Genomic DNA, 13,931 nt, shown 5'->3' with positions numbered 1-13,931 from the left:
AAATGCATTAAAAAAATGGATCACCAGATGTTTTCTCATCTCACAAATTTATTTAATGTAGCATACTATGTAGCTAAACATGAGAAACCATTTAAAGACTTTGTAGATCTGCTGTGTTTGGCAGGAAAATTAAGTGTGAGTGTTCTACCTAAGTAAGGCAATGAAAAGCAATGCAGAGAATGTATTCATTTAATAGCTGAAACTTTGAAGTTAGATCTAGTGGAGAAAATAAAGAAAAGTACATACATCAGAATGGATCCACAGTCAAGCATGCAAATGTGTATGTTCGATACGTGGATGCAAATGATGGTCACATCAAAGAGGACATTTTAGGAGTAATAGAGCTCCCGAACTCTACTTCTGCTGGTTACTTCACTGCCGTAACTGATTATTTAGATAAGGCAATAGGTCCAAATAAATACAGAAACAAGTGTTACATTGTAGGCTTGGGTACTGATGGTGCAGCAAATATGGTCGGGCACAAATCAGGATTGGCTGTGCAAATGAAATCTATTTGTAATAAAATGGTAAATATTCACTGCCTTGCACACCGTTTGCAGTTAGCTGTGTTGGATGCGTGTGGTGAAGTTGAATATCTTAGAGCATTTGATTCCGTGATTAGGAATATTTTTCAGTTTTATCATGGCTCTGCTAAAAGACTTCACCTCTTGAGAGAAACGGCAGAAGTTATTGGAGACGAAATTCTAAAACTGAGTGATATCCACACTATTAGGTGGTTAGCCAGCAAAGAAAGTGCTGTAAGAGCTCTCTTGCAATCATGGAAAGCTGTTGTGACCCATCTTGAACAGGTGGCCCATGGAAAAGACAATGATGGCGCTAAAGGTAAGGGTTTGCTGAAAAGTTTGAAGCAATTCAAATTTGTTAAGCTTCTGTACTTCCTTTTGGATTTCTACAGGAAATTGAACCCTTTAAGCGTGGCACTACAAAATAAAAATCTCTTGATTTCATCTCTGAAAATAAGAATTGAACACTGTATTTCAGTTTTGGCTGACCTGGAATCTAATGTTGGACCAAGCGAACAAGATTTCTTGGACCATGTATCTATTTCAGGGAAGATCAGGGATGTGCAGCTCACAAACATTCAAAATGGAGAACAAGAGTTTCAGACTGTTAGAGGAAACTTAATTAACAATGCGAAGGTGTACATCACAGAAAGATTGCAATCTATATCAACAGATGTGATTGCATCTCTGCATGTTTTCGACACCTTGGGTTGGCCTCCCAAAGAAAATATTCTTCAGTTTGGGATAGAAGAAATAAAGAAGCTCTACATATACTTGAACCCGAGCCTTTATAATGAGAAAATGGATGTTCTGTTAGCAGAGTGGACAGAATACAAACTTTTGTTTCCTGCTCTGACTTTGAATCAGACGCTGGAGAAGATTCACAGTGAGGAGTGTTCAGCAAGATTCCCCAATTTGCTCCAGATTTTAACATTTTGTGCTGTTCTACCAGTGAGCACAGCTTCATGTGAGAGAGGTTTCAGCTGTCACAACAGACTCAAGACTGCTTACAGGAACTCTCTGAAGACTGAGACACTAGATGATTTGCTCAGAGTTTCTGTAAATGGACCCCCCTTGTCAGAGTTTGACCCAGCAGCTGCGATTGATAAGTGGTACTTCAGTGCAGAACGACAGCGCTACACAAACATTAATTCCTAAGGTATGTTCTTTTTTATAATTGCTCATATTTGTATTATTTATCAATATAAAATAGTGGCGACCAAAGATTTTAGACTGGCGACTGACTTCAAACTTGAAATTTCATGCCCTGTATTAAAATCAATATTCTTACCTTAGTCTTGAAAAAGAAACTGCAATCTCCTTGGTGATTCCATAGCAAATGCTGTTTTTACATTTGCAACAAATGCTTCCTTATCCTTTTGTATCTTGCTACGATGGACACTCATCATACACAGGCCATCGAGCCTGTCATTGCACATCGTTGCACGTAACCAAGTTTTCACACGCCTCAATGTGCTGAATGACCTATCCACTGTACAAGTTGTGGCTGGCAGTGACATAGCAATATTTACGGCCTTTGAAACAGCAGGGTAAAAAAGGTTTGTTTGTTCCAAAATGTCAATGTATTCAATTTTGCCTTTGGCATTCCCTTGTCCATACTTATTTTGCCAATAATCATCCCAGCATTTTGCTTCATTCACAAAATTGTCCAAATGATAAAATTCCTGAATTTCTGCAATAATTCTATTAAATTCACTGGCAGATAAAGTTTTCATATTTTGAGGATGTAGCTGCAGGAGATTGTAGCTTACATCATTTCTGTCTGAAAACCGTGTGCATAATGATGAAATGAGGGAGTCCAAATATGGAATGTAAATTGCTACCCGGTAATAAACTTCTGGCAATGTGGCTACATGGTTTGCTCTGTGTGACTGTCGAACTGCTTGTCGTGGAACAGTTCTCAATATTAACGCTAGCTGCTATTTATTGGGTTTGTTGCAGGATGTTTTCAAACTGCTGTTCTGCTTCACGTCTGTGCTTAACGAAAACTTCCACAAGCTCCTTCAGATGATTCCGAACTGCATTGATATCAATACACACACACTGGAGAAAATTTGAGATTGGTCCTAAGCACCACTGTACATTGCTACAATTTTCAAAGTTACAATGAAAACAGGGGTTGTTGCAGATGGTGAGCCCTGTGTTTGGTTTTTGAATTTCCATTGTTACTAAGCTGCTCTAGTGCCTCAATAATTACAGTGAAGTTTTCTGCAAAGAGACGAATGCTTTTGTATTTTGACGACCATCTAGTATCCAATAGCATCGGAATATTGGGGACCTGCTTCAGTCTCAAAGTGCTTTCACGGAAGAAGTTAATTACTTCTTTTACAGTTAGGCATGTATTCCGTATTTCACTGACATCATTAATTACAAGATTAAGTCTATGAGAAGCACAGTGGAAATATAAAGCATGAGGATACTTGTCCTGAATAATTTTCCTCACACCATTTATCCTCCCGAACATTACAGAACACCCATCAATTCCTAAACCTACACACTTGGACATGTCAACACCCCACTTGGATAGATAAGACAGAATAGTTCCTGCTACTGCTTCAGCATGTAGTTCGTCAAGCGGCACAAATCCCATAAATTCTTCACGCACCTTTAGCTCGTTCTCATTGACAAACCGAAGTCCAAGGGAAAGCTGCTCTGTGCCAGAAATGTCTGCTGTTTCGTCGGCTAACACAGAAAAGGCACAAGATGTATTCACTTCCCGAAGTAACTGCTCTCTTAAAACTTTACCACCAATCTGTATTATTTTATTCTGTGTGGGAACTGAAGTGTACTTTGCATTCGCATTTGCCGTTTTTAAATGTTCATCTAAAATGACATCACCACATTCGACTCTAAATTCAAGCAAATCGTGTAGAACACTAGCGTTAGAAGAATTTCCTCGTAGTGGTAAGTCATGTGTGGCACAGAAGATGATTGAAGATACAATTGGAGATAGCTTCTCCCACTTTGATTTAATTTGATCAGCAACAGCCGAATCAATCTGTTCTATAACTATAATAGTGCCCTGCTTACTGTTCATTGTTTCCGCAAAATTCTGGGAGCGTTCTACAGCTTCCTTATGCCACTCAGATGCCATGTGATTTTTACATGCTTCGCGAATATCTTTAAATTTTGCAAATGCCCTCTCAATAAAGGCACCTGAACTGCTCGATGGAGTCTTGGTCTGAATACAACACAGTGTCGACACAAGGCACCTCTCTTTTGCAGAGTACACAAGCCACTTGAACAAAAACGGGATGCCAAATCACCGCGAAAGTCTTACGAAGAACTTCGTGCTCATTTTATCAGCTATTAACTTCATTTTATCGCTGCCAGTTAATTCACTGTGAGAAGATATTATCAAATATCGCCCTACATCATACTTACAGCTTATGCTATCAGAAGATATTGCACTGTTTAGTAGTAATTCACTCCCTTCTGTTGAGGTCACACACTTGTCACTCTCCCCAGCACACACACACACACACACACACACACACACACGGTGTTAGCTGTTACATTTTCGCTCGAAGAACCCAATGAACCAACAATGTTATTTGTTCACTCTGTTCTTGGACGTTTGAAAAATTTCCTAATGTCCATTTCTATTGTCTTACAAAAAGCACTGACACTGCCTTCCAAAACTGCACCAAATCCAGCACAACTACACGCACTTGTCACGAACTCTCACTCAAGTGACACGACAAAGGAAAGAACAAAACAACTTTCACCCCGGTGCAAAATTTAGAAGTAGGAAAAGACAAGTAACCTTCTTCGGGCCAGTCCAGTTGTCATGGAATGTGGGGGAGGTGGGTGCATGATGAACCATACAGATATTAGAAATCTTGCTGCCTTTCATTATTTGTGTAGATGAAATATATTTCTAAACCAAATATGTTAATTAACAAACTTAGGCAGGAATATTTTAGGCAATCTACCTTTGCGTTCTATGAAAACACAACCTATTTAATTTAAAACATTTTATTTTCCTAGGAAAAATACACTAAAATGAATGTAGACTTAATTGTTGAACTTTCTGCTTCACGTAGTTACAATTCAGGTTAAAGTATCTCCATAGACACACTAAAAAAATCACTCAAAACTAGTGTTACTTTGCATATTCATCGGAACATTTCTCATTCAATACGATAATGCATATAGACTGATTATTTTGTAAGTTTGTCAATTTCTCTCATTTCTTATCTTTCTAGATTAATGTGACATTGGGGATGAATGAAAAAATTATCTAATTGATGAAAAAATATCTACCACAAAATTTAATTGAAAATGCAAGTTTCTGAACAGCAATTTGGTCAATTTCCAGGGGGGCATGCCTCCCCCCTGCCCCTTTGCGGATGCTCATGAACAATAGACTGACTCCACTGCGGGTCTTCAACAATGAACTATTGAGTAAAAAAGGATCATTGTTCATAGCACAGGGCATTATCGAGAGAGAATGTGCATTATTTATAAAAAAAAGTGAAACTAAAGCTTAAAACTGCAACATATTTTAGGATTATTGTATACCTGGAAAAGTATGCATCTTGTTCGGATTAATTTGCACCTACTGTAGATATTACTCTACAAGCAGATTTATATTTTGTATGTTGACAATACCCAACAATCTTCCATCAACTGACTCCACAGAAGAAAATAAAGGTCTATAATATGCATTTTACTATAGTGTGTACCCAATTGCCACAAAACCTACTCATTCAAAATGCACCTTGAAAAACTAAATCCATTAACTAATGGTGTGACACAGGAAAGATTAAATTTTATGATGAATAAATTGACTTTTTGGGACAAAGATATGAATTATGCATTACTGAAATGGTTAATTAGATGGAAGAACTTGCTTTTATAGTTCTGTTTAGTCATTTATGATAGAATGGCATGTGCAATATGATGTTGACCATGCATAAGTAATTTGCTTACAGCTGCATTCAAAAGGTTCTGCTGTAACCATAATATACATGCAAAATTTAGTCAATAGAGCCAATCAGGGTGGCTACAAACAAGCAGAAATGAAATTCCCTGATTTTTCGAGGTTTCCCAGGACAAAATTTAAAATTTTCCCTGACAATTACGAACTAAACTAAATCAATTTTTTGCAAATGGAAATAATAAACTCATACAGATCCAGGTATGGATTTCTCAAGTACCAATATTATCTTCTATGTAATTGACTTAATTTCTCTATTCTCTATGATTTGAATTCAAACTGCAAAATAGTGAATTTTGAAAATTATTACAAATCACAAGCTAGGGAAGGATTATGGAATATTAGGCATACGCAGTAAGTTTAAAATAAAATATTTGATTATTTTTAAAGATATGACTAAATGAGATTAGAGTGAAGAGTGATTAAGAAATACAATTTGTAGTTTATCAGTCTCCTTATCCATTCTCGGTATTATATGTTGATATTTCCACTGAGGTTTGGAACCCTCTGCTTGCAAGAACCATGAGTGCGGACTCATTTTGCAATGCATAAAGCTACTTCTCTATTCTGTGAAGCAAACAACTTAACTCTTGCATATAAGTGAAACAATATTTTACAAAATAAAGTGTCATATTTCCTTACATTATCAATGGGATTTCTGCTTCAGTACAGTATATCCAAGTGAATTACTGTGAAACTGACAACATGCAGTTATACCATTATTGCTGACGAAATTAGAAATTTAACGCATGGAATTTATAGAATTGCATTGTATAGGTACCTGATTTAGCTAACCACACATTAAAACAGGTACACTCTGTTAATAACAGCTTCTGAAAATTCATTTACGAGGGGCATCCTGAAACAAGCTCCAATGGTGCCTGAACGCTGCACTAGTGGCCGGAGAGAGAGAGAGACATACACATGCGAGCAGGAAGACGTGACACGTAGCTGTAATCTGGTACAGTCGTAATGCAGCCATTTTAGGACAGTTCTAGGTTAAAGATTGCAGCTCTCATAGTCTCCCACTGACTGCGATGTAGTAGTAATCAGATTTTTGCATGCTCAGAATTTGGCACCAGCAATCGTGTGAGGTGTGCAGACCAGACATCGTGAGTGATAGTATGGTCAGACAATTCACAAGTACACGCGGACCCCTTGCATCACTTCAGGCGAGAGATCTTGGACCACTCCCTGTACAACCCTGGCCTTGCATGTACCAACTTTCACCTCTTTGTTTAACTGAAGAGGTTTCTGGCAGGACAAAAATTTGATAGCTACACTGCGGTGGAGATAGTTCCAGTCTTTACTGTCAGACACATATGCCATGGGCATACAAAATTTACTTACGTGAAATTGAGAAGATTCCACACTTCCGCATTGCACAATTTAATAGTTCAGTCCTATTAATTTCGAAGATCCACTGTCTTCATTCACAAAAGGGTACGACCTTTGAAGCAAAGATGGTACTGCGTCACTGCATTGTTTGTTCCCGGGCGGTGGTAGTTGCGATTTCTCCCGTTCGGCGGCACTGGCACGTGCATCTTGGTTTGCGTCGTCTGCTTCCTGTTGTCAGGTGGCGTTGCCAGTTGGGGGTTGGGGGGCTGGGCCATGCTGCTCGGCAATGTGCCGTTCCTGTTCCCCGCGTGGCTGGAGGGGGGTCGAGTATGTGCACCGCATCTTTTCTTTTTCAGGTCTGGGATCTTTCTGAGGACAGGGTGCCAAGTTGGGTGTGCCTGTCCATTGTCAAGGTTCAGTGCTGGTTTCTGCTGGATGATGGCATGGGTTTCTTTGATGGTGTTTTCTATGACAGAGCCGGTTGGGTGAAGTATGGATATGGAGGAGATTGTGTGGTTAGTGGAGTGGAGGTGTTGGGAGAGGCCCGATTTCGGTGTGTCGTTTTTGGCATCTTTTACATGTTCGTTAATCCGTTCTTGGACGGTGCGGATGGTTCTGCCAATGTAGGTGTTGTGGCATTGGCATGTGGTCTTGTAGACACCGGGGGATGCGAGTTTGGGTAGGTAGTATCTCTTGAAGTTGGGTAGTGCCCTTCCGATTTGGGATATGGGTTTGTGTGCTACATGGATGTTGAGGGTTTGAGGGCCTTGGCAAATTTGCCAGATGTGGTGGGGTGGTATGGAAAGGTGATCCATTTGGGTTTAGGATTTTGGGTCGGGTTATCTCTGTTTCTTGGGTGTCTGAGCTGGGCTTCTGTTTTTGCGCACCACATGGATAGTTGGCGCTCGGTGTAACCGTTGTTTAGGCCTACTTCCGTTATGCACGCTATTTCATCATGCAGGTCATCTTCTGTGCAGCTGTGTGTGAAGGCTCTTCTGTAAAAGTTCATCCATACTCCAGCTTTCTGTTTTGGTGGGTGGTTGGATCTTGCATGGATGTACTGGGTGCCCGAACCTGGTTTCCTGTATACGGATGTGATGAACTTGTCTTTGTGTTGTCGGATGCTGAGGTCGAGAAAGTTGAGATGGCCATTTTGTTCCCTTTCAACGGTGAAGTTTATGTTGGGGTGTATGTTGTTGAGGGCAGTTAGGAAATGGGTTAGGTCCCAGAGCAAACTCTGGTTGGGTGAGAATTGCCTGCTCGGCCACATGCAGCACAATGTTGGATAGGGGGGCAGAAAGGGGGTTGCCCATCGCTAGGCCTCCTGTCTGGTGGAAGAAACTGTCCTCGAACTGGAAATAGTTGTGGGTGAGGCAGGCTTGCAGATTTCATCTGTTACAAATGGGGGCGTGCTATTGCTGAGGAGCCATGTTCTGGTGGAGTCAAGTGCAAGGCTGATTGGAATGGAGGAGTACATGTCCACTACGTCTATGCTGGCTAGTTTGCAGTTGTCGGCTTTGACAAAAGAGGTGACAAATTCTTTTGCTTCAATGCTGTTCTTTAGGCAGTAGGTGAGTTTGTCATTGTGGGCGGTCAGTTTCTGGAGGAGCCATTTGGTCATATGGCCTATGCCTCTTCGTGACAGTTTGATAAATTGAAAGTTATTTTTCATAACCCCTTTTTAATTTTAAGGTAAGGGTTTTAGATAATTGAATTTTCCCCATATATACTGAAGGGTGCATAATGACCATAAGTGCTGATGCACCCAAAATTTTTAAATCAATCAATCTCACGTGACAGATACCGATATATTATGGAACCAAAAATTGGCATTATCTTTTTTACTGGTTAGTACGTTAACAAAATTCGTGTTTTTGTTTTGGAACATTTTTCTGCCAAATGTACCAAAACTTAATACTTTCATTATGCTTTTACACTATTATTTTAAATTGTAGGTCAGACAGTTTGATATGTTGCACAATCTCATAAGATTTTTGAGATAGTAAAAGTAAAGTGCTCCCCTCTGCTTAGCACCAAGCCATGAAGGTATATAGGGGGTGTGGAGTTAGGGCCCCACACTTTCTTGATCACTGCCGAAGGTGGGAGTGATGTGATCAGCACCACACTCCTGGCTACCTTTAACCCCAAAGTATCCTCCCGGTACCTGCTTGATTTAAGCGCCAGAGCAGTTTGAACAGGTGGAAAAGATCCTGGTTGCCCCCCACAGGGGATCGAGCACAGGTATCTCGCATGGTAGTCAGATGCCCTAATGACTGAGCTCCATTATATCTCGCTCGATAAATGCTGATGGTGCGCACTTGGGTTGGTAACTCAAAACACATCTCGCGCGACAAATAATGAAGATGCGGCTCCCATTTGACTGTAGTTACACATTCGATCTCCCGTTAGAACCCTGCCACTTTGCTCTGTGATGCAAATTGTTTTGATAGAAGTTGAAAAATCGTTGGAAATACAAGATTTAATGTGGTTGTCGGATTTTTTCCATGTATAACAAGCACTATAGTTTACTCTTGAAAAAAATGTTGGAAAACTTGCAAGTTCTATGTACACAAATATGGCACATGTTTCTTTAAGCCTAGAAAAGACAAGAATGTTGGATTTCACTGAATTTTTCGTTGTTTTAGGACATTAAAAAAATGTTAAAAACCATAATAATTTGCATTTTTATGCCAAATCCGTATTATTTCGATATTTCGAACGAGCAAAAAATGTGTCCAGACATCACTGCACATAAACACAACTTCGCAGCAATTACCATTTTTCACGGTTTGCGAAAAATCAAGGTCTGTACTAATTGGAAATTACTTTCTGGCACCCCTCATATAAATCAGTACATGGAAAGTGAAAATTTTAGCAGGGCTGCAGAGAAAAGTCAATTCTTGAAGAAAGTGATTTGCTTTTATGATTGAATGATTTGAGTAAATATGATATTAAAATATTTACGTATTTATTATTAGTATTTTATTTCATAATACTGGACATTAACTTCACTGAGTGAGAGATTAATGACCATCTCTCACGAGTATAAACAGACAGGACAGAGAGTGGCGTTAATTTAATTGAAATACTAGTGTGGAAGTAAATTTGAGGTTGGGAGCATGCACTTGCCAAATTTTTATAACGTTCACCAATGCAGATTTATGTTTCACTTTTTCGTGATAGTATTCAATATATATATATCCCGTTTTGTTGGATTCTTCTTGATATCTAAGAATAGTGCAATGTCATTGTAAACATATGTTAACTTGTGCAAAACCAGTAATACGCCAGGATGATGAAGGAATGAAGGAAAACTTTCGTAAGCACTGCTACATTAAATAAGGTGAAGTGAGCCAGAAGAGTAATAAAATTCCAGCAGCATACTTGCAGTCTAAAGCTTTCGCTTATGCATGCGATTTTTGTTGGATGTTGCAGTCCAAAGACATCCAACAAACATCAATTCCATAAGAGTGCCATGCATGCAATTTCTGTCGCATGTTGTAGTGAGATAGTCAGGTGGCAATATTCGAGAAAAATGTATCAATGGAGCTTATTTGTTTCCATGTTCCTTCAGCTTGTCCAACAAAATGCCTTACTACGACGTCCCACACCTATCAAATGGCGCCACTAGCTCCCACCCCCTCCATCTGTTGACAGTTCTGCCCCCTTACTACTCCCATGCGTCAAGAAAAAATGATAATTCAATGCATTTTCCACGTAATATTTAAGGCTTAACACATTTCTGCCCCTCCGGATTCTCTCTCTCTCTCTCTCTCTCTTCCTGCCATCACTGATTTCTGGAGCCGTGGTTGTGTTGTGCATAAAAGGAGCCTAAAAGTTGAGGCCAAAGTTAGATTCAATTACATAGGCTCCAGAGGAGCCTGTTTCCAGAATTCCACTTTTTCAGTTTTTTCTAATCCTCATTCTGTTTTAAAACAGCATGCACATGCAAGCATTTCTAAAATCTGACTTACGCATGCAATGGACAGAAAACTAGCAAGGCATACAGCGTTGAAATTTTTCACAGATTTCCTGACTTTTCCAGGTAATTTTTAAATATATTTCCCGACCATTTTGTAATTCTATTAATATGATACTAACTAAATGTTAAGTGTTCAACTGAAAGAATCAATATCTTCTATCACTAAATGTTGGAAGGTAAAGGGTTAAAATTGCTAAAATGTCAAGTTGAAACCAAAAGCAGTTGCCCTGTCAAGATGTTCACTCCTCTGTCTGGTTGGTAACAGTTTGTAAAAATGATGTCAACAGTTGCCAACCAGATTAGGAGGAGTTAACATGAGCAGCTTCTTGGTTTCAACTTGTCTAACTTAACCTATTATACCTTTTTACCTTCAAACTTTTTTTTAAAAAATGTTCATCCTCCTGATGAAGCCACATAATGTGGTGAAATCTAGAGGCATGTTCCAAAAGTGATTATTACTTGTGTGAAAATGTTTGCATATGGCATGAGTTATGATCTACAGGGTGGGTGAGAAATAACTAGGCAATGAAAATTTGCTGTAGTTTTTGTAATATTTTAACAATCTCAATGAAATTTCCTGTACATATACATTATGAAATAGGGTTACATCTGTGCCAGCCAAGAATTCAATGTAGGCACCAGCAGCATCCACCGACTTCCTCCAACGAATGGGGAAGTAATCCACGGGATGTTTTTGATAACATCCCAAATCCTTGCCTCCTTTGGCCAGCCCCACAGGAAAATTGTGAGGTCCTCATTATCCCAGCCAATGTTCCGGAAAATTGTGGTTCAACGATACCCGTAAGGAAAGTGCAAAGTGTGGCAGCATGAAAACAAGCTCACCAATGTTTCCCCAGCGAGATACGATGGGCCAAACATATCCTTGTAACATTGTCAGGTACTCTTCAAAATGTCATCACACTGTTACATTCATCTTAACACTTTAATTTATTAATTTTGAGAATGGTTGTTACTAATATTGATATGCAGATATGTAATCCAATTCCATAATGTACATGCACAGAAAGTTTCATTGAGATAGCTTAAATATTATGCAAATGTTAAATGACTAGTTACTTCTCACACCCTGTAGAAATCTATCCTAAAAATAGTTGAACCAAATTTTATATTTTATCCCCTAGTGATTTCTGGATAGCAAGTATAGGTTCTGCAATGAAATATATTTAAATTAGTAGCATTACTGGAGGGGTGTGATTGAGTTTCACTCCATTGTACTGTATTTAGTTTCTACATTGGTTATTTTATTATTAGATAAATTAAAACAAGAGGATGAACTGAAGAAATGGATGGTGGGATGAACACAATGATACATCATCCATGCCTTACCCATGGTTTGAAAATACAACCTCTGATTTTGTAAAGCATTACGCTATTCACTCTACCATAGAGGATGGCTTGTACTGTATAAAAAGGGTAAATGTCATACTCAGGGCTCGAAAAATCCTGGTCCCCAGGTTGACATAGTGACTGAAAATTTCATCCTGGCGACTGATGTTTTGCTGTAATATTGCAGTTTTTGATACAAAAATCAGGGTACCCTTCATTCACAGTTATTAACACAATTCTATGCACTAAACAACTTACCTCCAAGGACCACAAATAATTGTATATATCTGAAACATATTCTGCTACTAGCTGCGGGTTTTCAAAATCATCCTTGTCGATGTCATTAAGGACAGCACCACCATCAAATTGTGTAGTATCTGTTACATTACACTGACCACTTGGTTTAGCTTCAATGTGATTGGTCACTACCGAAACATTACAAGAGTCTTCATGAACAATTCTCTCTCTAGGTTTTTCTTCAAGAAGTGCATTTTCTTTTGGCTTTTCAACGTCCTTATTTTCTTTGGCACTGACAGATAATAATTTACTTGACCTTGTAACAACATGCAGATCTTTCTTATTTTCTGTCTTTATTTGTATTTGTTCCCTATAAAAACAAAAGAACAGGTGCATGTGAAAACACAGAATTATATTTAAAACTTGCTTCATTATCATCCAAGTTTTTAATATGCACACACAAAGATATTATGGTGGGTTGAATAAACAAAAAAGTTCTGACACTGATTAGCCTAACATAAATACTTTCAAATCTTAGCTAAATGATGCAACTTTACATTAAATACAGAACATACATGGGAAGTATTCCTTGTGAACAGCTGAGATACTGTTAAAAGCATTTATTACCATTTTTAAAAGAAAAAGATGCCAAAGGTTTGCTTAAAGCTTGTAAACACAAGTGTGCTATACACCAGGGCCACCGAAACTACAGCCCACATTCCACATTCAGTCCATCTTAGTACTTAAATAAATATGAAATTAGTATGTTATGCATTCTCTTTATGTAAATGTGTAATGTAATATTGTCTGCAGATAAGTATTTAATGTCCATGCATATCATAACATTTGTCAATTTGTATTGTACAGGGTTGAACCAATGTGAATTTCTTGCTGGTGTTGATAAGTACCATTAAGAGACATGCTCCTTGAAGAACAAGGGTGGTTAATTAACAAGTGACTGCAATGGTTTTTGCCTTAGAAAAATATATGTATGGCATTTAATTGATTGATTGATTGATTTGCTTTATTTTACTTTGCTTCTTGTGCCACTTTTGGCTAAATTGCGAAGATGGGGATGAGTGATGATTGGATGAAATTGATGAATGGACACACGCAAACATCCATGCCCAGGTCAGGATTTGAATCCGGGACACATGGTGTCGTGGCATGATGTGCTAACTACTCCACCATGGGGGCTGGCATGTATACTTTACAAAACTACAGCAAATTACAATTTTTCCATAAAAATAACAAAATGGTAGAATTTCTGCAGTAAATTCACATTAGCCCAGTCTTGACACACTGTGTAGTGCAGGTGTATCCCAGTGTCAGGCTGGTGCAAGGAAATGAAGTTCAACCAAGTAGATGGATAGTGGAGTTCAAGTTCAGAAGTTTCAACAAATACCTGTCTGCTGCTTCAAACGATCATTTGATTAGTTAGAATGCACCATGTGACCATACCACACACATACACCGCTCCAGAATGTAGTGCAAATGGTGCAGACACAAAATACACTACTTGACTCCAAATCAACGAAGC

At 38.7% G+C, this 13,931-nt stretch overlaps 1 protein-coding gene across 1 annotated transcript in view; it reads right to left on the bottom strand.

Annotated features, from left to right (window-relative positions):
* LOC145995206 (G2/mitotic-specific cyclin-B-like) overlaps window positions 1–13,931 on the bottom strand; it is a 68,311-nt gene that overhangs the window by 46,874 nt on the left and 7,506 nt on the right. The window contains exon 3 of the mRNA XM_083131768.1: window positions 12,413–12,761. Within this exon, the coding sequence (XP_082987894.1) occupies window positions 12,413–12,761 (349 nt within the window). The remainder of the gene's footprint in view (window positions 1–12,412; window positions 12,762–13,931) is intronic.

This window comes from Lepisma saccharinum, chromosome 11 (assembly GCF_977018435.1).
Source record: "Lepisma saccharinum chromosome 11, izLepSacc3.1, whole genome shotgun sequence".
Lineage (NCBI taxonomy): Eukaryota > Metazoa > Arthropoda > Insecta > Zygentoma > Lepismatidae > Lepisma > Lepisma saccharinum.
This window is presented reverse-complemented; position numbering and strand designations above follow the sequence as displayed.